Source organism: Mastigoproctus giganteus, chromosome 1 (genome assembly GCF_048544385.1).
Source record: "Mastigoproctus giganteus isolate SK-2022 chromosome 1, ASM4854438v1, whole genome shotgun sequence".
Lineage (NCBI taxonomy): Eukaryota > Metazoa > Arthropoda > Arachnida > Uropygi > Thelyphonidae > Mastigoproctus > Mastigoproctus giganteus.
Window position 1 is genome coordinate 30,564,785 of NC_143575.1, and position 21,936 is coordinate 30,586,720.

At 36.7% G+C, this 21,936-nt stretch overlaps 1 protein-coding gene across 3 annotated transcripts in view; it reads left to right on the forward strand.

Annotated features, from left to right (window-relative positions):
• Positions 1-21,936, forward strand: part of LOC150090678 (kinesin heavy chain-like) — a 400,102-nt gene that overhangs the window by 329,651 nt on the left and 48,515 nt on the right. For all 3 annotated transcript variants that reach the window (XM_090372178.1, XM_090372181.1, XM_090372188.1), the window contains exon 24: positions 13,949-14,030. In XM_090372178.1, coding sequence (XP_090228304.1) covers positions 13,949-14,030 — 82 coding nt within the window. The remainder of the gene's footprint in view (positions 1-13,948; positions 14,031-21,936) is intronic.

Sequence of the window (21,936 nt, forward strand, 5' to 3'; positions counted from 1 at the left end):
TCAACTGTCATTTCTCAGCCCATTAGTCCAATTTTCCTATATCTTGTTGCTGTAGCTCATCCTGCCAACCTTTGTACCATTTGCAAATTTAGACATTAAGCCTGATATACCTTCATCAATATCATTGATAAAAATTGAATACAACAATGGACCCAGCACTGAAACCTGGGTTGTTGTTTTGTTATTTGTTTGTTATTTGGTTTTTAGGAGCATTAGCAACCAAGGCCATATTTCTCCGGGGATATGTGGTCGTCATTCCCTGACCTTTCCGCATCCTCCGTATTTGGTGGTCACGGGCTCGAACCCCGGTCTAATCAAGAAGTGTGTGCTACGCTGAAACCTGGGTAATTCCACTAATAACATTAGCGTACAAAGAGCAGTGCCCATTGATTACCACTCTGTGGTCTTCCATTTAACCAACCCTTTATCCATAGCAGTAACTTGTCCTTAATGCCACATTGCTCCAGCTTGTACAGCAGTCTTTTATGTGCAACAGTATCAGAAGCCTTCCTGAAATCCAAGTACAGTAAACCCCCGCTATTCGCGGTATCTGTATTCGCGGTTTCGCGTATTCGCGATCGCCGATTTAATATAAAATGAAACCTAAAAAAATGTGAATTTTAAAAAGCCGTGAATATTTTCCGCCATAAAAAACATGGGCGTGGCTAAAATTATCTTTCTCGGTCAAAACAGCGCCCAGTGGGTGGGGGGAGAGGGGTGAAAAAATCGCGAGCGTGGATGTTTCTCGCTAATCCTTGTTCACCATGGAAGGTTTCGTTGTTTGATTTTAATTTATATGTTTATAAATTGAATAAATTTATCAATTTATAAATTGATATGCTTACAAAAATGATAACTCTACCGTTTTGCAGTGTAAAACAGACTTTTTCGAGTGCGTTAACGGAAGAAAGTGACTTTATTGTGGACAAGTTCTTTCTTAACCAGTACAAAAATATGGCTACGAATAAAAAGAGAAATGTGAAAATATCAAAGGTGATGACACTAGCGAATAAAATTGAGTTATTAGACGAAATTTCTAATGGTGAAAGTGTCTCCTCAGTGGCAAAACATTATAAAATCAGTGAGTCAACGATACGATCAATCAAAAAATCGGAAGAAAAAATCCGCCGTAGTGTCCGTGAAACCGCGCTAATTGCTTCAAAAATTTGCTCTGTAACTCGTGATGTTAAATTTAAAAAAATGGAAAAGCTTTAAATCTGTGGATAGAAGACCGAACTCAAAATAAAGTTCCGTTAAGTTCACTCATCATTCGTGAAAAGGCAAAACTTCTTTATCAACAGTTTAGCGAAACTGGTGATAGCACTGGCGGGATAAGTTTTTTTTTTGCTAGCAAAGGCGCTGGTTTGAAAGATTTGTTTGAAATTTCTAATAAGTATTAGATTTAATATTAAATTGTTTCTTATTTTCATTTCGATGCCATATGCTTGCATTTCACTATGTACTGTCATGTACAGTCTTATTATGAAGGTACATATAATACATACATAGACAAAATTTTAGACTAGTTTTTCTTATATATTTCATACTTTGGAACGGAACCCCTTTATTACTATGGGCGCCATAACTCAGTATTCGCGTTTTCGGTATTCGCGACATTTCTCAGGAACGTAACCCCCGCGAATAGCGAGGGTTTACTGTATATGATATCAAAATTATTTTTTGCATCCAGTTCCTTGGTTACTGAATGGGAAGTAATCTTTAATTACTTCCCATTTAGAATTTGCTGTTTGTATTATCATCATCAGTTAGTCCCACTGCACACAATTTAAAAATTGTCTGAGACCTCTGTATTCACCCTTAAGAAAGCAAAAGTCTTTCCCTTTACCAGGACCGTATTTATGAACAGGCACGTGAGGTGCTAGCCTCAATCCTCACCATAGAATGGGACCTCGCATGGCCTCTGTAATCTCAAATTTTTAAAGAAAAATTAGTAAAAAAATTAGTAATTACACTAATTTGTCGTACCTATTTGTGTATTATACTTTATTGTTGTTGGGCTCTCTCGTAGTTCCGTGCCGACTCTCATGTCTTCGGTGCAGGTGGCTCGGGTTCAATTCTGGTGGGAGCCCTAATTTATGGTGTTCACCCAGCATCATGATATGAAAGGGCAGCGAACACTTGCTTTCTTGCATCACATGCTTCTACTACACTGGTCACAAAAGTCAGAAACACTGTGATGGAAGTCGATTTGCGGACCACGTGATGACTTGCCAAAGCCGTATGGCTGGTCATCATACGTGAGGGCTGTTGCAACACATTGTTTAGTTCATTACTGTTCTTTATATTTTGCAGTACTGCAACGTTTGTGTTTAAACAGATTGGTAAAAATGTTTTTTTTCTGATTACATTTTGCAATGTTTTTTTTTGGACCTTGGTATCTTTAAAGGGAGCCCTGAAAGAGCTTAGTGCCTTGGGCCCAACAAGTGTAAGTATGGCCCTGCCCTTTACCCTAGATGATAGTTATGTCTTTAATTAAATTTCACATTAGTACACTGTGGTTGCTGCTGCCCATTGGGTCTTTTACCTTTACATTCTTAATGCATGAAGAATCACTGCAGATAACCAGATCAAGAGTATTGCTTCATCTTGTTGCCTCTCTATATGCTGCTGTGAAAAACAGACTTCCAAGAAATACATAAAAATCTTGCTAGCATGTAAGTCACCAATTAAGAAAAACATAAAATCAAAAGAAGTGCATCCAGTTGATATAGATGAACAGTGCACTGTTGAGTCAGTTTGGTGTGACATAAGCACTGCGAAAGCCAAAGTAAGAGTAGGAGTGTGTTTAGCATTAGCATTAGTAGAGGCATTTGATGCAAGAAAGCAAGCTTATGCAGCAACAGCCAAAAAAAATTAAAGTAAAATAAATAAATAAAAAATAACCACTTCCACTTCACCCCTCTGTTCGTTCGAAATACCTGTCCAGCTGAGCCTTAAATTTATTTAGGCTATCAACTTCCCCGACAAGGGATGGAAGTCTGTTCCACCTACCAACCACCCGCTGGCTAAAGGCAAATTTCCGCACATCTATCCTACATCTGTCTTTCCTCAATTTGAATTTATGCCCTCTCAGGTGATTATTCTGAGCAAGAGGAAGAATCCCATCAGCATTGAGCATGCTCAAACCATTCAAGGCTTTGTACACCTCTATCAGATCACCTCGCTGGTGCCTAGTCTCCAGACACTGTAATTTGCAAAACTTAAGCCTTTCTTTGTAAGAGCACCCCTTTGTTTCATTCACTAATCTTGTTGCCCTTCTCTGTACTCGTTCCAGCAGCTCTACATCCTTCTTGAAATGAGGCCTCCAGACCTGTAGACAGTACTCTAGGTGATGCCTGACCATTGCCTTATACAAGGGAATAATCACCTCCTTATCCCTGCTAGAAAAATTCCTATATATCATTGACAATACACCATGAGCTACTCTTGCAGCCCGTCTGCACTGCTCAGAGAACTTCATATCTGCCTGCACAACCACCCCCAGGTCCCTTTCATTCTCTACCACTGTCAGTGTAGTACCACAGAGTTGATAGTTGCTCTGGGGTTGCTGTTTCCCATGTGTAGTACTTTACATTTGTCAATGTTAAACTTCATTTGCCACCTCTCAGCCCATCTGCTCAACCTTTCCAGATCCTGTTGCAGCAGCATAGTGTCAGTAGTGTCCTTGACAACCCTGCCAACCTTCGTATTGTCTGCAAACTTGGACATTAAGCTTGATATACCATCATCAATATCATTTATAAATACAGAGAACAATAAAGGACCCAATACCGAACCCTGAGGGACTCCACTAATAACATTAGTCCACGATGAGCAGTGTCCATTGATTACCACTCTCTGTCTTCTCCCCCTCAACCACCCCTTTATCCATAGCAGCAATTTGCCTCCAATGCCACACTGCTCCAATTTGTGCAGCAGTCTTCCATGTGCAACAGTATCAAAAGCCTTTCTAAGATCCAAGTATATAATATCAAAGTTATTCCCTGCATCCAGTTCTTTTGTGACTGCATCGTAGTATCCAATCAAATTGGTCAGGCAAGACTTCCCCTTAACAAAACCATGCTGTGTCCGAGCTATAACTGAAGCCTTGTCTAGATGATCCTGCAGTGCTTCTTTAACCAGTGCCTCCATTAATTTTCTGGGAACAGAAGTTAAACTCGCAGGTCTATAATTACTTGTGTCAGCCTTTGATCCTCCCTTGTGAATTGGGGTCACATTTGCACATCTCCAGTCCATGGGTACCTCCCCTGAGTCCAAGGAAACTCTCATAATTATGGCTAAGGGTTTGCTTACTTCCTTTGCTGCCTCCTTTAATATAACTGGATAGATCCCATCCACCCCAGGTGCCTTTCTTGTGTTTATCTTCAACAATTTTCCCTCCACTTTACTCTCAGTTATTACAAGATTCTCTAGCTTACTGCTAGAGTTGAATACACCTCTGGCATTTCCCTCGCTGAATAACTCCTCATGTGTGAATGTCGATGCAAAATATTCATTTAGTTTGTTAGCTACCTGAGCAGGGTCATCAACAGTTGACCCATCGATATCAAGTGGACCAATCTGATTCATCCCCTTCCTTCTAGAGTTTACATAAGTAAAGAACTCTTTGCTGTTTTTCTTTGCATCCCTTGCCAAGGATCTCTCGTAATCTGCCTTCGCCTGCCTACCTCCTTTGTAACTTGGTTACAGATCAACTTGTATCTATCATAGGCTTCTGTGTCACGTGTTAATTTGTATGTATCCCATGCATTTTTCTTCTCTGCCATATGCCTCATTAGTTCATCTGACATCCATTTAGGCCTAAACCTTGAACAATATTTCTTAGTTGGTATGTAAAGCCCAGTAGCTTCCAAGATAAGTTCTTTGAATGCTTCCCATTTTGAATTTGCTGTTGATAATATCATCAGTTGATCCCACTGTATAGATTTTAAATACTGTCTCAGTCCATCGTAGTCGCCTTTACGAAAGCAATACCCCTTCCCTTTACCCCTAATGGTAGTTACCTCTTTGAGTAACTCCCACTTCAGAACACTGTGATCACTGCCACCTAGTGGTTCATTTATCTGCAGATCCTTAATGCATGAAGAATCACTACTGATAATCAAATCAAGAGTATTACTCCCTATATAGGCCTAATATAGGCCTAGTGTTATAGGCCTATATTACAATGAACAGTTGTACAGAACAGAGTACAATGAACAGTTGTACAGAAAAATAAAGTGGGCTAGTAAATCAGAATGTCTTATAATGGGGGATTTTAACTTCCCAGATATAGACTGGAACTTATGGGTTGGTCACTTGCACACTAGTAAGACTTTTGTGGATTTATTGGATGATTGTTTTCTGCAGCAGCATGTTCGAAAGGCAACAAGAGAGGGTAATACTCTTGATCTGGTTATCAGCAGTGATCATTCGTGTATTAAGAATTTGCAGATAAAGGAACCATTAGGTGGCAGTGATCACAGTGTACTGATGTGGGATTTACTTAAAGATATAATTACCATCAGGGGTAAAGGAAGGGGTTTTTGCTTCCGTAAAGGTGACTAAAGTGGTCTCAGACAGTTTTTAAATTCTGTACAGTGGGACCAACTGATGATGTTACCAACAGCAAATTCTAAGTGGGAAGCATTCAAGGAATTAATAGCGGAAGCTGCTAAACGTTTCATACCTATTAAGAAATGAGCCTCGTGGCAGAGAAGAAAAATGCATGGGATGCATATGAATTATTAGGCGACACAATGATATATATGATGTATGATATATATACACCTATGATATATATAAGCTAGTCTGTAATCAAGTTACAAAGGAGGTTAGGCAGGCGAAGGCAGATCACGAGAAATCTTTGGGAAAGAATGCTAAGAAAAACAGCAAGGATTTCTTTACTTATATAAACTCTAAAAGGAAAGGGATGAATCTGATTGGTCCACTTGATATCAACTGTTAATGATCCTGCTCAGATAGCAGACAAACTGAATGAGTATTTTGCATCTACATTCACACATGAGGAGTTATTAAGGTTTGAAAATGCCACAAGGTTATCAAATTGTAACAGGGTGCTTAATGATTTTGTAATCACTGAGAACAAAGTAGATGAGAAATTGTTGAAGTTAAACATAAGAAAGGCACCTGGGGTGGATGGGATCTATCCAGTTATATAAAAGGAGGTGGCAAAAGAAGTAAGCAAACCCTTAGCCATAATTATGAGAGCATCCTTGGACTCAGGGGAGGTCCCCACGGAGTGGGGGGAGATCGAAGGGTGACACGAGTAATTAGAAACCAGTTAGTTTAACTTCTGTTCCGGGTAAAATAATGGAGTCACTGGTTAAAGATGCATTGTAGGATCATCTAGACAAGACTGCAGCAATAATTTAGACACAGCATGGGTTTGTTAAGGGAAAGTCTTGTCTGACAAATTTGATTGGTTATTATGATGTGGTTACAAAGGAACTGGATGCAAAAAATAATTTTGATATATATTTGGATTTCAGGAAAGCTTTTGACACTGTTGCGCATGGAAGACTACTGTACAAATTGGAGCAGAATGGTAGTAAGTTGCTACAATGAATAAAAGGATGGTTGAGTGGGAGAAGACAGACGGTGGTAATCAATGGGTGCTGCTCTTTGTGGACTAATGTTATTAGTGGAGTCCCACAGGGTTCGGTGTTGGGTCCACTGTTGTTTTATATATTTATCAATGATATTGATGAAGGTATATCAGGCTTAATGTCAAAGTTTGCAGATGATACAAAGGTTGGCAGAGTTGTTAATGACAGTAATGGCAGTGTGTTACTGCAACAGGATCTGGAAAAGTTGAGCAGATGGGCTGAGAGGTAGCAACCAAAGTTTAACATTGACAAATGCAAAGTGCTGTATATGGGTAGCAGTAACCCCAGAGTAATATATCAACTGTGCGCTACTAAACTCGAGGTGAGTTGTGGAGAATGAAAAAGACCTGGGTGTAATTGTGCATTCAGATATGAAGTTTTCTGAGCAGTGCAGACAGGCTGCAAGAGTAGCTTATGGGGTATTGTCAATGATATATAGGAATTTTGCTAGCAAGAATAAGGAGGTGATTATCCATTTGTATAAGGCAATGGTCAGGCCACACCTTGATTATGGCATACAGGTCTGGAGGCCTCATTTTAGAAAGATGTAGAGCTGCTGGAATGGGTACAGAGAAGGGCAATGAGATTAGTAACGAGATATATAAATATAATTAATAATAATAAGTTGTGTTCTGGATTATGGATCTGGAACACTGCTAGTAATAGCAGAAATACCAAGCAGCCATAATGAAATATAGATAAATAGATTTGATAAGTGGATGAGTAGGGGTGCTGTCCTGTCAGGTGTAGTTACAATGGAAAAAATTAAAAAATGTGCCTGAAAAATAAAAGCAGATTAAATAAAATTAAACAAAGATATACAAATGGTACTTAATGCTATAGATCCTAAGATTTAAACTGTCATCAAGGGCCAGCAGCCGAAACCAAAGGAAATGCAGCAAGAAGCAAGGCCTCTGTTTCTGTTATGACAACTATGTAGCAGACAAAAAAAAGTGAGCCGACATATCATGGCCGACCCGACAGAGACCAAAAAGAAAAGGAATAAAAAACTAATGAAATATAATTCAAAAATAAATAAAAAACTAAAATGCAAAATTAATATAAAATTATGCCAATTAATTCCAATTAAAGAAAAATTGAATGAATAGCAAAACGGCCCTACTTGAATTTTAATAAAGAAAATGTAATATGAAATGTAAATATAAAATGTAATATAAAAGGATAAAGTCAGAATATGACAAGTTACTGTCAATCCTGGCAAGAGACAGTTAAATGGGCTAAGGGAAGCAAATGCATCAAAGCAGTATCGGAGACCAAAGAAGTTAGCCGATAGTTCTCAGCAGATTTGTAACTGTTTAAGTAATCCCGAGTGTAGGGAGTGGGAAGAAGGTGTAAATAGGTCAAAGTAAATCTTACCCATGTAATGGGAAGTTAGCAATTAAACAAATGAGGCGAATAGACAAGCAAAGGGGAGAAATGAATAACTTGCAAAGTGGAATTAAAAAGACTTTTGTTTAATTGCCAACTTCACATTTGTAAGGTTTACTTTGACCTATTTACACCTCCATCCCCCACCCCCCCATACTTGGGATTACTGTGGTTATAAATTTGTTGGGAACTATTGGCTAACTTCTTTGGTCTCCTATACAGCCTTGATGCATTTGCTTCCCTGAGCCCATTTCTCACCGTCTCCTGCCAGGGTCAACAGTAAGTTGTCATATTCTGACTTTATCCTTTCGTCTTCATATTACATTTTATTTGTTAAAATTCATGTAGTTTCATTTGCTGTTCATTCAGCTTTTCTTTAATTGGTATTAATTTTGCATTTTACTTTTATTTTTATTTATTTTTGAATTATATTTGATTGTTTTTTTATTCCTTTTCTTTTTGGTCTCTGTCGAGTCGGCTCACTTTTTCTGTCTGCTCCGTATATGTCATAACAGAAACAGAGGCCTTCCTTCTTGTTGTATTTCCTTTGATTTTGGCTGCCAGCCCTTGATGATGTAGTTAAAATCTTAGGTACTTAGCATTAAGTACCATTTGTTTAATTTTATGTAATCTGATTTTATTTTATCAGGTGCAATTTTAATTTTTTCCATTGGCCTGCAAATACTGTTTTAGAGCTGTACCCTTAAAATGTAAGGCTCTCACCATAATGTCCAACATAACCTGAAAAGACATCATCATATTGCATGATGGAAGAGATGGGGGGTTGCTGGAGCTTTGCTCTGTAGACTAAACATGGGTTCCACCACTTAAAGCCTCCAATATGCAAAGTGGTGGTATTGCACTGGTTGATGAAAGTCATCTATCCCCCTAGTATTGCCTAGTAACACAGAGGGGCAGCATTCCTCCATGCCTTGTGGATGCCACACCTGCACCCTTGCTTTTATACATTTTCACCTGGGTGATCATCTCCATTATACTTGGCTGCCATGTTTCAGGACTTGCACATGGGATGTTATACCCAGGGTCCCATCATTGTGAAGGTGCATGCAGAGGATTTGGTTGTTTCAGAACCACCAGACTTCACCAAAATTCGGTCCGCCTTACTCAAGTGTCACCAAATATCAGTTCTGTCAGCATTTTAGACTACCAGGTAGCAAGTCCAGTTTGTCATACCTGCGAGAATGTCCGTGACAACCTAACAACAACAGATAGAGGTTTGTTCCAACAATCAACCATCCATTGGTTGAAGGCATATCTCCCCTCACATTTATCCTGCAACCATCCCTCCTCAAATTGCAAAAGTAATTTCTGTAACTTTGAAAAAACAGCAGAAACAAAGTCAATTATAAAGTTGTAGAGCAAGATTGATTTAATGAGGAAACATTATTTAGTTTGAAATATTCAAGGCCACAAGGTATTAAGAGCAGGCAGTAAGCTGTACATGGTGTTTTTCAACTATAATATATTGCACCGAAAATGCAATCTTTTAGCATGCTGCATTGTTTGTAACTATTCTAATCTTGTAGACACTGTGATAGCATGAGTAATCACAGTGACCAAATTCACTGGTATGAGGTCTTGAGAACTCAGATAGCTGGCCCATTCCTCTGTTACATCCAATTTTTTCATCTCATATAATTGTTGCTTATGAATGAACTGTTTGTTTGTTATTTGGTTTTTAGGAGCAGTAGCAACTAAGGCCATATTGCTCCGGGAATATGCGGTGGTCATTCCTTGACCTTTCCACATCCTCCGTATTTGGTGGCGATGGGATCGAACCCCAGTCTAATCAAGAAGCGTGTGTTATGCACTGCTGCTCCTTCCCACCTGGCTACGGAGGCACCATGAGTGAACTGTCATGGTTTACTTTATTACACGAAAAAGTGACCTTTCATTGATGTGAAAAACATAATGAATTCCATTTTCAAATACAATAGTGTTGACTAGTTAAGGAACAAACACAAAAACATAAATATGTTGAACACCTTTCATTAGATTATAACAAAATATTAGTGAGACATTTGTTGTAATGCATCTTAATAATGCAAATGAAGTCATGAGTGGGCCATAAATGGCATATCAGTAATGCACGAAACTCTAATCATCTCTAATAAAGGCATGTCATATCCATTGGTGGCAGTACAGGCATGACACTGATTTCACATTCCAGAAATGAGACAACTATTTATTGCTGCAGGTATCAAATCCCATTCTTTTCTATGGACAGATGCCAATTCAGTGAAGTTTCAGAAAAGGAGCTGGATTGGTAGCTCTCCTGCTTTAATCTTGCCAGGCAAAGCTCTGTTGGTTTGCAGTCAGAGGATTTGGCTGGCCATAATGTACATCTCCCCTGAAGACATTGCTTCACTTGGTGAACTTGAGGACATGAATTATCTTCCATTAAAAGGAAGTCTGGACTAGCTGCTTCGAAAGGGTGAACATAGGGGTGAAGGATCACACTTCACACCTTTCAGCCAGCTGATAGTTCCTTGTGGGAACAAACAGATGTCATACCACCACTAACAGTAATTCCCACTACCTCCAAATATGATGTTAGTGGAATAGAATGGAATCTGGTTTTGCCACTTTGTTCAGATGATGTGTTGAGAATCCGATTTAGGACCTTATGTTGACTCAGTAGTGAAGAGAATCCTATCCCATAAAGCCTCCTATAGTTGGTACACTTGGATACAAGCACTCCCGTGAATGACCACCACATATCCCCGGAGCAATATGGTCTTAGTTGCTAATGCTCCTAAAAACCAAATAACAAACAAACAAACAACAAGCACTCCTGTGGATTCAGTAAGCTCTGAAACAAATGCTATGCAATGAAGTCTATATCTCACAGCTAGTGTCAGGTAATGGTCATCTTGGGCAGAGGTAACGCAACAATGGCCTTGGACAAGTTTGGAGAAACAATTTACATGGTTGGAATTGATTGAACAACTTGCTTACAATATTACAAGTCACATTTAATCATCTGGCCATTTAGACTTGAATTTGTCCATCCATTCTCTGTATCGCTCTCCTAACCTGAATTACATATGATTAATTGTGCAGGTCTTTGTTTATGTAGTCATATAGAGCATTTGTTTTATAAACAATGAATATTTGGTTCTGTTTTTTGTTTGCATTTAAAAGGGTATTTTAATTTTTTGTATTTGTTCCTTAACTTTTGAACACCACTGTATTTTGCATCTAGATCTTGAAGCATGTGAACTCATCAAGTTTATTTACCTCGTTACAGTAACAATCAAAATAGATGGTAGTTGGGATAAAAGAGCAAATGGGTTAATCATCACTCTTGTCTTAAACTCACTCTACTCCCTGTTGCACTGTCATTTTTTCTGCTGCATGTCTTTTTGATAGATATTTTCATTCATGTCAGGCCTGTCACCATTTGCAACCACTTACAAGGTTTGATGTTGAATTCCATTGATAATGCAAGGAACTTATTTGAGGCCTTCTCAGGTTGAATTATGTTGGTAATTCTTAGGTAAAGGTGTGTGTGTGTGTGTGTGTGTGTGTGTGTGTGTGTGTTTTTTAACCTACAAAGAAGCACATACAATTTGCAATCATCATTCCTTAATCCACTCCTACCCTGAGTTGCCATGGGACTACTCCAAACAACCTCAACAGATATTTTCATAGTTATCGATTCCTCCAAGCTCCGACATTGATTGTTCCCTTACCTGCTGCCCATTTGTAAAATTTGTTTCAGTAATGTCAGTGACCTAAGGAACTTAATTGAGGTCTTTCAGGAGCCTCCGTAGCCAGGTGGGAAGGAGCAGCAGTGCTTCTCGATTAGACCAGGGTTCGAGCCTGTCACCACCAAATATGGAAAGATCAGGGAATGACTACTGCATATTCCTGGAGCAATATGGTCTTAGTTGCTAATGCTCCTAAAAAAAAAAAAAACAAATAATAATTGAGGTCTTTCCTAAGATTTTTGGTGTGTTTTTTTCATATCATAAACATACAAACTAGCATTAGGACCTGTACAATTGAGAGATATCATACACTGATGCCCCTTAAGTGTTTAGTCTTAGCACAAATTCAAAACAATCTCAATACTAACTGATATTTCCATCAGCACTATCCCTCCAAACTTGGCTTCTATAATTCTTGTTGCATCCTTCTGAACTAGTCATAACACATAGCAGTCATTTGTGGTTCAGCTCCCAAGTAACTCTTCTTCATTTCTGTAGGATAACCATCATTCATTGATGGTTTATTTCTTGAAAATTACATCCTACAGAAATTTAATGCTAATATTTACATTGATTTTGGGTATTTGATTCATTCCTAGCTGTTAACCGCTATATGATACTATAATATTACTGCTTTTAACATCTTTTACTATTATTGGCATGACCATTTAAAAAAGAATTATTTTGCATACTGGTGTGTCATCCATTCATTGTCTTTTGTTTTTTTTTCTCAAACTGTTGTCTTGTGATTTTAGAACAATGTTTCTGAAATTAACTTATTAACTTTAAGCAGTTAGCACGGACATGATGGAATAAATTATATTCCATAAAATAACTGGCACGAATTAAATGAATAGCAAAATGGCCCTACTTGAATTTTAACAAAGAAAATTTAATATGAAGACGAAAGGATAAAGTCAGAATATGACAACTTACTGTCAAGCCTGGCAGGAGACAGTGAAATGGGCTAAGGGAAGCAAACGCATCAAAGCAGTATTGGAGACCAAAGAAGTTAGCCGATAGTTCCCAGCAGATTTTTAACTGTTAAAGTAATCCTGAGTGTAGGGAGGGCGAAGATGTAAATAGGTCAAAGTAAATCTTACCCATGTGACGGGAAGTCAGCAATTAAACAAATGAGGCAAATAGACCAGCAAAGGGGAGAAATTAATAACTTGCGCTTTTTTTTGCCCTGGGCAAAAAAAAAAGTTTCAATCCTGCTGTACCCCTCTGAATTGTTCAAAGAAACTGTAAAGGAAGGGTCAGTAGCAATAAACTCCATTAAGTTGAGCAACTTAAAGCCGTGGTCAAAATTTCCTTGAGTATTCTCACTGTGCAGTGGATCATTTGTACCAGTGATGCATGCTGCTTCCATGCAGCAGTATGGGCCACTTTCAGGAGTGAATAAGACGGAGTTTGATTTCTTGCTACAGTAAATCACCAAACATTGCAACTAGCTGAGTTTAATTTTTATTTTTGTTAGAGAACATGGTCTGTCAGTAATACTGCTAAAGTGGTTTAAAAAATAGCAAAGTGACATGTAGTTACCAAATGTCATTTTTTATAACTTTTTTCAGAAACTTAATTGTTATAGCTGTGAGCATCACAGTTTATATAAAATAGTCATTATTTTAATGATTATAAAAAATTTTAAAATGGAGGGGAAAAAAAAATCAAATCATTCTAAATCACATTTGATAGTATTATATGCTTCCAAAGGATAGTATGTCAAAATTAGCATTTAGGTTATGAAATAAAAAAATATAATAATAATAAAATTGCCGTATGATATGTTTATGTTATGGAAAAAAGTTGCATTGACTAGAAAAAAGATCCAAGCATATATGAAAAAAGATGTATGCTGTCTTCCTGCTCCCACATTCTTGTTTTATGCCAGCACTAGTTGGTTAATTAATCGTGCTCAAAATTTGTATAGGTGTTTGTTAAATATGAATATATAATTGTTTAATTGCAGTGGATAATGATACTGAAATTTATTACTTTTAAGATTAGATAATTTGAATTGTTCTTCACATGTATTCCCTTAATATCTTTGCAAATGTAAATTTTGATTGTGGAAGTTCCTAGGCATTTTCAGTTTATAAGTGCTTCTAATTAAAGAAGAGTGCATGGAAAGCACGACTAAAATTTTTTTTTTTTTTTTTTAAATCTTTCTTTGTTTTTCTTTTTTCTTTTTAGCTAAGCCAATACGTGCAGGACAGCCTCATGGAGGGACTGGTGGAACTGGTATTCGACCTCCTTCAGTAACTATGACAAATATGTAAGTGCATATTGTAACATCAGTTATTCCATGTCATATGTACAATTGATCATTAATTATCTCCTGTTTAAGGGAGAAAGGGTGGGTGAATAATCAGTTTTGGTAGATATTTTGTGATCTTTCTCTATCATATAGTACTAATATCATTAGTAAAAAAAGAGTTACAGAGAAGTTTTTTGCAGCTTCAATGTACAGTACTTTTCAATAGGTACTGTAAATAAACTTCTGCCATTCTACTGAGTCTGTCATAAAAAATTAATGGGGAAAGGTTAAAGTTGTATTAAGACTTTTTCATACTTGTAACGACAGCTTTAATCTTCTAGTAGGCATGCAAAAAACCGTAATAGTGAATGCTTGTCTCCTTTACATCACCAATGTTTTTTTTTTTGGGGGATGTGGGTGGGGGTTAACCAAGATATTGGTTAAAGTGGGAAAATTTAAAAATTTTATTCTTAATTATTTGTATAAGAATATATGCATAAAGCACATGTTGTCTTCACCATGTCTGTCCATGTGTAATAACCCAACTCCTAGTGGATGGATTTTTATAAAATTTAATATTTGCTTCTTTTAGAAAGAGTTTTCAGGCCTTCCAAATTTCATTAAAATCAGGCTAATAAAAATCCAGTAGTTATTATTCCTTTGTTCATCCATTTGTGTCTAATAACTCACCTAATAACTCAACTATTTGGCTCATTTAGAATGATTTTTCGAACATCCCCATATTTTATTTAAATTGAATCAATAGATACCCAGCAATTATTTATTATTATTTTTCCCCCATATATATCATATAGGCTAACCATATATTGTGGCTGAAGCACTGGATATTATGTTTGTTGCCATGTTTGATAGTATGAACCAGAGTTGTAATGCTCAATATGTTCTACATTGATATCAATATTTGTAAAAGAATAGGAGAAGTTTACCTCAATATGATATGCATATATGCATAGAACACTTCTGTATGATACTCTCCAAAAATTAAAACGAAAACAATTAAAAAATCGAAAATCTTACATTAAAAATAAAAAATCAATTGAACACAAAAATAAATTTAATGCAATTAAAAAATTAAGTAAAAAAATAATTAAAAGAATTTAACAAAAAAATTGCAAAACTATTTTCCTTTCTGAAGCTGACAACACTTTTCAACCGTCATGATCACAGGAATGAAATTACAAATAGGGATTATTTGTCTTCGCGCATGCGTGTAAAAGACCATGAATCGGAGATTAGATATGGTTGGTGAACATTAACAGAATTCTCATATAATTTAATTTTAACGGTTTCTGCAATTAATAGTCTTATGTTGGACACTAAGTATCTTGGCCTTGTTAAATAAAAAAAATGTTTTTTATTAATGGCACAGAAGGCTAATTCTGACACTGCTGAATGAGAAGCATGAACTGAGCCCACGTGTTGATCAACAGAAATTCAGAGGAAACTGCGTAGAACCTTGGTAAGACTAAATGGATGTCAGATGAATTAATGAGGCTTGTGGCAGAAAAGAAAAATGCATGGAATGCATATAAATTATCAGGCAACACAGAAGCCTACAGCAGATATAAGCTAGTCTGTAATCAAGTCACAAAGGAGGTTAGGCAGGCAAAGTCAGATTATGAGAAATCTTTGGCAAAGGACGCAAAGAGTTCTTTACTTATGTAAACTTTAGAAGGAAGGGGATGAATCAGATTGGTCCACTTAATATAGATGGTTTGACTATGGATGATCCTGCTCAAGTAACTGATAAACTGAATGAGGAGGGGAATGCCAGAAGTTTATCAAACTCTAACAGGGAGATAAGTGATTTTGTAATAACTGAGAGCAAAGTGGAGGAGAAATTGTTGAAGTTAAACATAAAAAAGCACCTGGGGCAGATGGAATCTATCCAGTTATAATGGAGGCAGCAAGGGAAGTAACCAAACACTTAGCCATAATTATGAGAGCATCCTTAGAGTCAGGAGAAGTGGTCTCCATCGACTGGAAATGTGCAAATGTATCCCCAATTCACAAGGGGGGGGGGGGTTCAAAGGTTGACACAAATAATTATAGATCTGTTTGTTTAACTTCTGTTTTGGGGGAAATAATGGAGTCACTGGTTAAAGAGGTGATACAGGATCACCTAGACAAGACAGCAGTAATAGTTCAGACACAGCATGGATTTATAAAGGAGAAGTCTTGTCTGACCAATTTGATTGTATACTACAATGTGGTCACAAAGGAGCTGGATGCAAAAAATAATTTTGATGTCATGTATTTGGATTTCAGGAAAGCTTTTGATACTGTTGCACATGGAAGACTGCTGTACAAATTGGAGCGGTATGGCAGTAAGGGCAAGTTACTGCAATGGATAAAAAGATTGTTGAGTGGGAGACTGCTGAGAGCAGTAATAAATGGACGCTGCTCTATATGGACTAATATTATTAGTGGAGTCCCGCAGGGTTCGGTGCTGGGCCAATTGTTTTGTGTATTTATCAGTGATATCGATGAAGGTATATCAGGCTTAATGTCCAAGTTTGCAGATGATACAAAGATTGGCAGAGTTGTTAATGACACTAAAGACAGTATAGTACTGCAACAGGATCTAGAAAAGTTAGGCAGATGGGCTGAGAAGTGGCAACTGCAGTTTAACATTGACAAATGCAAAGTACTCCCTATGGGTAGCAATAAGAGAGAAATGTACCATCTGTGTGGTATTACACTCAGGGAGGTAGAGAATGAAAAAGACCTTGGGGTAATTGTGCAGTCAGATATGAAGTTCTCTGAGCAGTGCAGATGGGCTGCCAGAGTAGGTCATGGAGTTTTGTCAATGATATATAGGAGTTTTGCTAGCAGAGACAAGGAGGTGATTATCCCTTTGTATAAGGCAATGGTCAGGCCATACCTTAAGTACTGTATACAGGTCTGGCAGCCTCATTTTAGGAAGGATGTGGAGTTGCTAGAATGAGTACAGAGAAGGGCAGCAAGATTCGTGAGAGGAACAAAGGAGTGCGCTTAAGAAGAAAGGCTTAAGTTCTCCAGGCTGCAGCATCTGGAGACTAGGCACCTGTGAGGTGATCTCATCGAGGTGTATAAGGCCTTAAATGGTTTGAGCAGGCTGAATGTTGATGGGATACTTCCACTTGCTCAGATTAAGAACCTGAGGGGGCATAGATTCAAATTTAGGAAAGACAGTTGTAGAATAGACATGTGGAAGTTCGCCTTTAGCTAGTGGGTAGTTGATTGCTGGAACAGGACTTCCATCTGTTGTTGTTGTGGAAGTTGATAGCTTAAATAAATTTAAGGCCGAACTAGACAGACATTTGGAGTGACCAGATGGGTGAAATGGGAAGGGTTTTTTTTTTTTTTTTTTTTTACCTGGCTGATGCTGTATAAGTTTGTTTTCTTGCATCATATGCCTCTGCTAATGCTAAAGACGAGTTGCAATCACTGCAAGAAATATTGTATACCAGGTCATTTATTTGTGTTGTGAATGAGGAAAGGATTGAACGATTGTTCAGTATAGTGTGTAATTTCCGTATTGACCTGGCCACAATTTTAAATTCGGTATCTTTATAGAATCTGTTAATCTGTTCACGCCCCTCTTCAACATATGGGAAAGAAATATAGCAATTTTTGATATTACTATTGTTGGTTAGTGTAGTTTTTTGTATCCTATCCTTAGCTTGTACCCTAATTCAGTTTATTGTAGCAAGGGGGTAACTCCTGTTTAAGAATCTGCTGGTTAATATTTGTATTTCTCAGCCCAAAGCAGATTCCTTCATTGAATATTTATAGGCATTGAGAAATTAATTAAAGATAATAGATCTTCTGTAGGGTGAACATATGTGTGGAAGTTTGTTGAAGGGGTGATAGCTGTTATAATGCAGAAGCATACTGGTGTTTGTAGGTTTACAGTAGATGTTAAATTGGATTTTATTCGAGTCCTGAGTAAGCGCGAAATTTAGAAAATATAATGACTTAGTATCCATATTCTCCCTTTCCAATGTAAATATGAGTCTAGAATGAATATTATTAAATGAATGTAAAATGTCTTGGATAATGCTACTATAAGTAATAACTAGAACATAGTCTAAATACCTCCCATGGTATGTGATACGGGGTAGAAAAGACATCAAATTTATACGCTCAGTCGTTGAGAGATAGACTTCGATATTAAGCCGTTTGGGCTCAATCCCATTGGCAAACCAAAAATTTGTTTGTATACAGTTGTGAGCTATAGTGGGCATGGGCTCTCAAGAGCCCATTGTTATTTTTTTTTTTTGAGAATTTACGAGCCCATTGTTGAAGTGATTATTTATTTTACAAATGAAATCCTGCATATAATTATTGAGTATCTAGAACTGGAACTACGGTGGGGCGAGCAGAGCCCCATCCCCAGCATTTTAATGGCACAATCAACCAGTTATGTATTTTAAAATTGCTTCATTTTTGAATTAATTACAGTCAGACCTCTGTTTAATGAACTTCTTCATAGTGAATTTTTTGAATTTCCCTTGGTTTCTACGGAAATATTTAAAATTTCCATAGAACGAACGATTATGATAGACAACTTTGTGTGCATTGTCCTCACCTCTGCCTTTAGGTAATTAGAAAGTGCAAATTAAGGGTGAAAGGGATTACCGTCCCTTTCACCCACAACATTAATGGTGCCCATAAAACCTATCAGCCACATTCTGAGAAGTCGCGCTAGTTAATATGCTTTCCATAGCCAGCCAGAGGATTAAGAAGATTCCCGACACGAATAATAGCCTGTGGTCAATCTGTATTATGGTTTTTCTTTACTCAGACAAGAAATTGTATGTTTTTCGGAGAAGTGAGTGATCCACGCGTTTCAGTAAATTTCTCCATCTATGTTTACATGGTCACAGTAGCTGAATATCTGAGTGATTCCGATATTTTGCACAGTATTCAAAGAACTAGTGACAGTAGCAATGTGGGGGGGGGGATTGAGGCAACTAAGGTATTAAGTAACCTTTCCAAAGATGAAATGTTGGCAGATTTGGAAACTGCATCGAGGCTTTCACTGTGAAGAAAATGCCCCAAAATATAATGGCATACAGGCAATAATTAAAAAAAAAAAAAAAAAAAAAGTATCACCAATTTCCAAAAAACCAGCGCAAATTAAGGATGATTGCTAAGAACTTGATAGTGGGCATGGGCCACTTAAATGGTTTGAGCAGGCTGAAAACTATAAAGATCAGTTGTGTGCTCGGGCCACGATGGGCAGCTTGTAGCTTATGGAGGGTTGGAAGAATTATCCCACTTTGTGCAAACATTTTGAATCATTAAGTTAATTAAATATTCTGGATTATTAAACCGACTTTTAAATCTGGAATTTCTTAACGATTTAGCACTAATGATCGGCATCCTGCAGGAGCTCTCTTACCTTTCAGAAGCTTTACAGAATCACTATGGTAAAAGCAGATAAATTAATTATTTGAACTATCAATGCAAACTATCATTTCTGACTGAAATTATGAAGCTAAAATTGAGAGCATGTTGAAGTTGGAAGAATTTGAAGGAATCAAAAGTAAGAACGCATTTAAAAAATTACCTCGTGACATGTTATTAAGGAAAAGTTATTAATGCAACAGAGTAATTTTAAATTAAATAAAGAAAATAATGATACTATTGACGATGAGGAATTGAAAAATTTTAATATGAAACATGGAATATGAAAGAACTTTCATCTCTGTGGAAAGACGGTGAATACCGAATAAGAAATTTAAGTTTTCTGATAAAATATGAAATAAAAATTAATGATTTTAGAGATTTTGTCGAAGACAGTTTATCTTTAAAATAAAGTGAAATTCCCTCTTCAATTATAAAAGCTAGAAATATCTTTGAAACCATTGCGATTAGCAGTGCTTTCGGCGTAATCAATAATATTGTATAAATGAATGAATGATGTTGACAATTAAACATATTGCAGAGTATGATGACCATACATCTAAATGGAAAACCATTGCTTCAATTTGATCCTGATCATTACATCAAATCATTCCTCTGTGATCATAACTCAGCTATTGAGCAAAGCAGAAGGTCGACAACAAATATTAATAAAAAAGTAAAGTGTATGTGGCAGTTTTTAGAATAAATTTTTCATGTAATCTGTGATTTTTGTGTACGTTTTCTAGAAGAGTTTTTTTGATATGGGAAATATTTCGTGTAATTTTTTATTTGCAATATTAAAATTTTATGATGAAAAAAAAAAAAAAAAATGCATCCATTATATTTCCTTAGTTAAAAAAAAAAAAAAAAGAGAGAGAGAGATGAATAAAAAAGTGGCGCATGTACCGAGCGCATGTGGTATAGATGGTTTTTATGTAAATCCTTTGCGTTTCTTTTAGGTACAGTATTTTGATTTGTGTATTGATTACGAAATAAAAGAGCTTTTGTATTGTAAATATTTTATTGAACGTTCACAAATTTTTATAATTTCTGGAAGACAAGATACAATGGATTTATGATAACTAAAGTAATTGATGCGTACCTGCAATTGCAACATACCTAAATGTATAGAAAACAGTGTCGATTTAAATACCGACCTTGTAGTTGAAACAACATATGCAGCTGTTCAAGGCACCTAACAATGGAATGTTATGAAAACATAAATTATTAACAAATATTTGTATTGTTGCAGTCATACTTACTTCAGGAAGTATGATTGTGATGTCATACTATTAAAAAAATTCTAAAAAGTTAGAACTTGAGATACTATTGTATCCAGGTATCATCGTAAAGAGGGGTGGCACGAGGACCAGGCTGACTCGAGATGTCACACCAGTCACGAAAAATGCATCACATGCTCTAATCACACTACTAGTGAGTGCTCTGCACAGACTAGTAGTCTGAACATGGTAAGTGCCTCTGGCGGAAGCCTGCTGTGCATGATGTCACTTCCATGATGTCATCCGCGGCAGGAATCCCCAAGGATATTTCACATCAAAAAGTTGGCAAAACTGCGAGCCCATTGTTAAAATATTCATAGCTCACCACTGTTTGTATTGTCTCAAAGTGATATAGTTGGCTTCAACTAAGAGTTTAAGTGAAAAATTTCCTTAATAGGAAGCTTTGTATAATTAGTCATTATAGAGTTATTATTTAACATATCCTAAAGAATATTTAATGTGTATTCTATGTTTACATTTGTATATAACGAGGTAACATCTAGCGAGAATAAATTATCATTATCACCAATTCTACAGTCCTTAAGGTTGTTAAATAATGTATCATAGTTCTTAATCCAAAATTGTATCACCTGTCTAAAGAGTTTTATAATGCTATATACATGTGTGACCAAGGATGAAAATGCAGAGTTTCTGTAGGAAACAATGAGCCGAATAGGAAATCCGATCCTATGTAATTTTACCTGACCAAAAAGTGCAACGATATTGTATGTTCTGGCCTTCAATTTCTTTAACTGAGCCATAGTTAATGTAGTCATTTTTTCGATACGTGGTTAACGTTTTATTGTATTGATTGACCAAATTGGTAAATAGAGCCGGATCTACTTCAGGATAAATGGAGATATCTGATACAACTGAATCTAACTTATTAATATAATCAAGTTTATCGAGTATTACAACTGTAATACTCGATAAACCTGCGTATACAAGGAAAGATTTGTAACCGTTGAATGTTGGCCGAGGGGATGTTTGCAAACTAGCTGAAGTATTCTTTTACAAATATTGATATCAGTGTAGAACTTTATAAATCAAAAAGTTTAAAAATTGAATTTGATAGTATGAACCAGAGCTGTAATACTCTGGTTCATACTATCAAATTCATTTTTTAAACTTTTGATTTATAAAGCCAATTTAATGACCCCCCCCCCAACCCTCTGCAACTCTCAGCCAGAGTATTGACTTCACGTTGGTTAAAATAGTGAAAGCCAGTT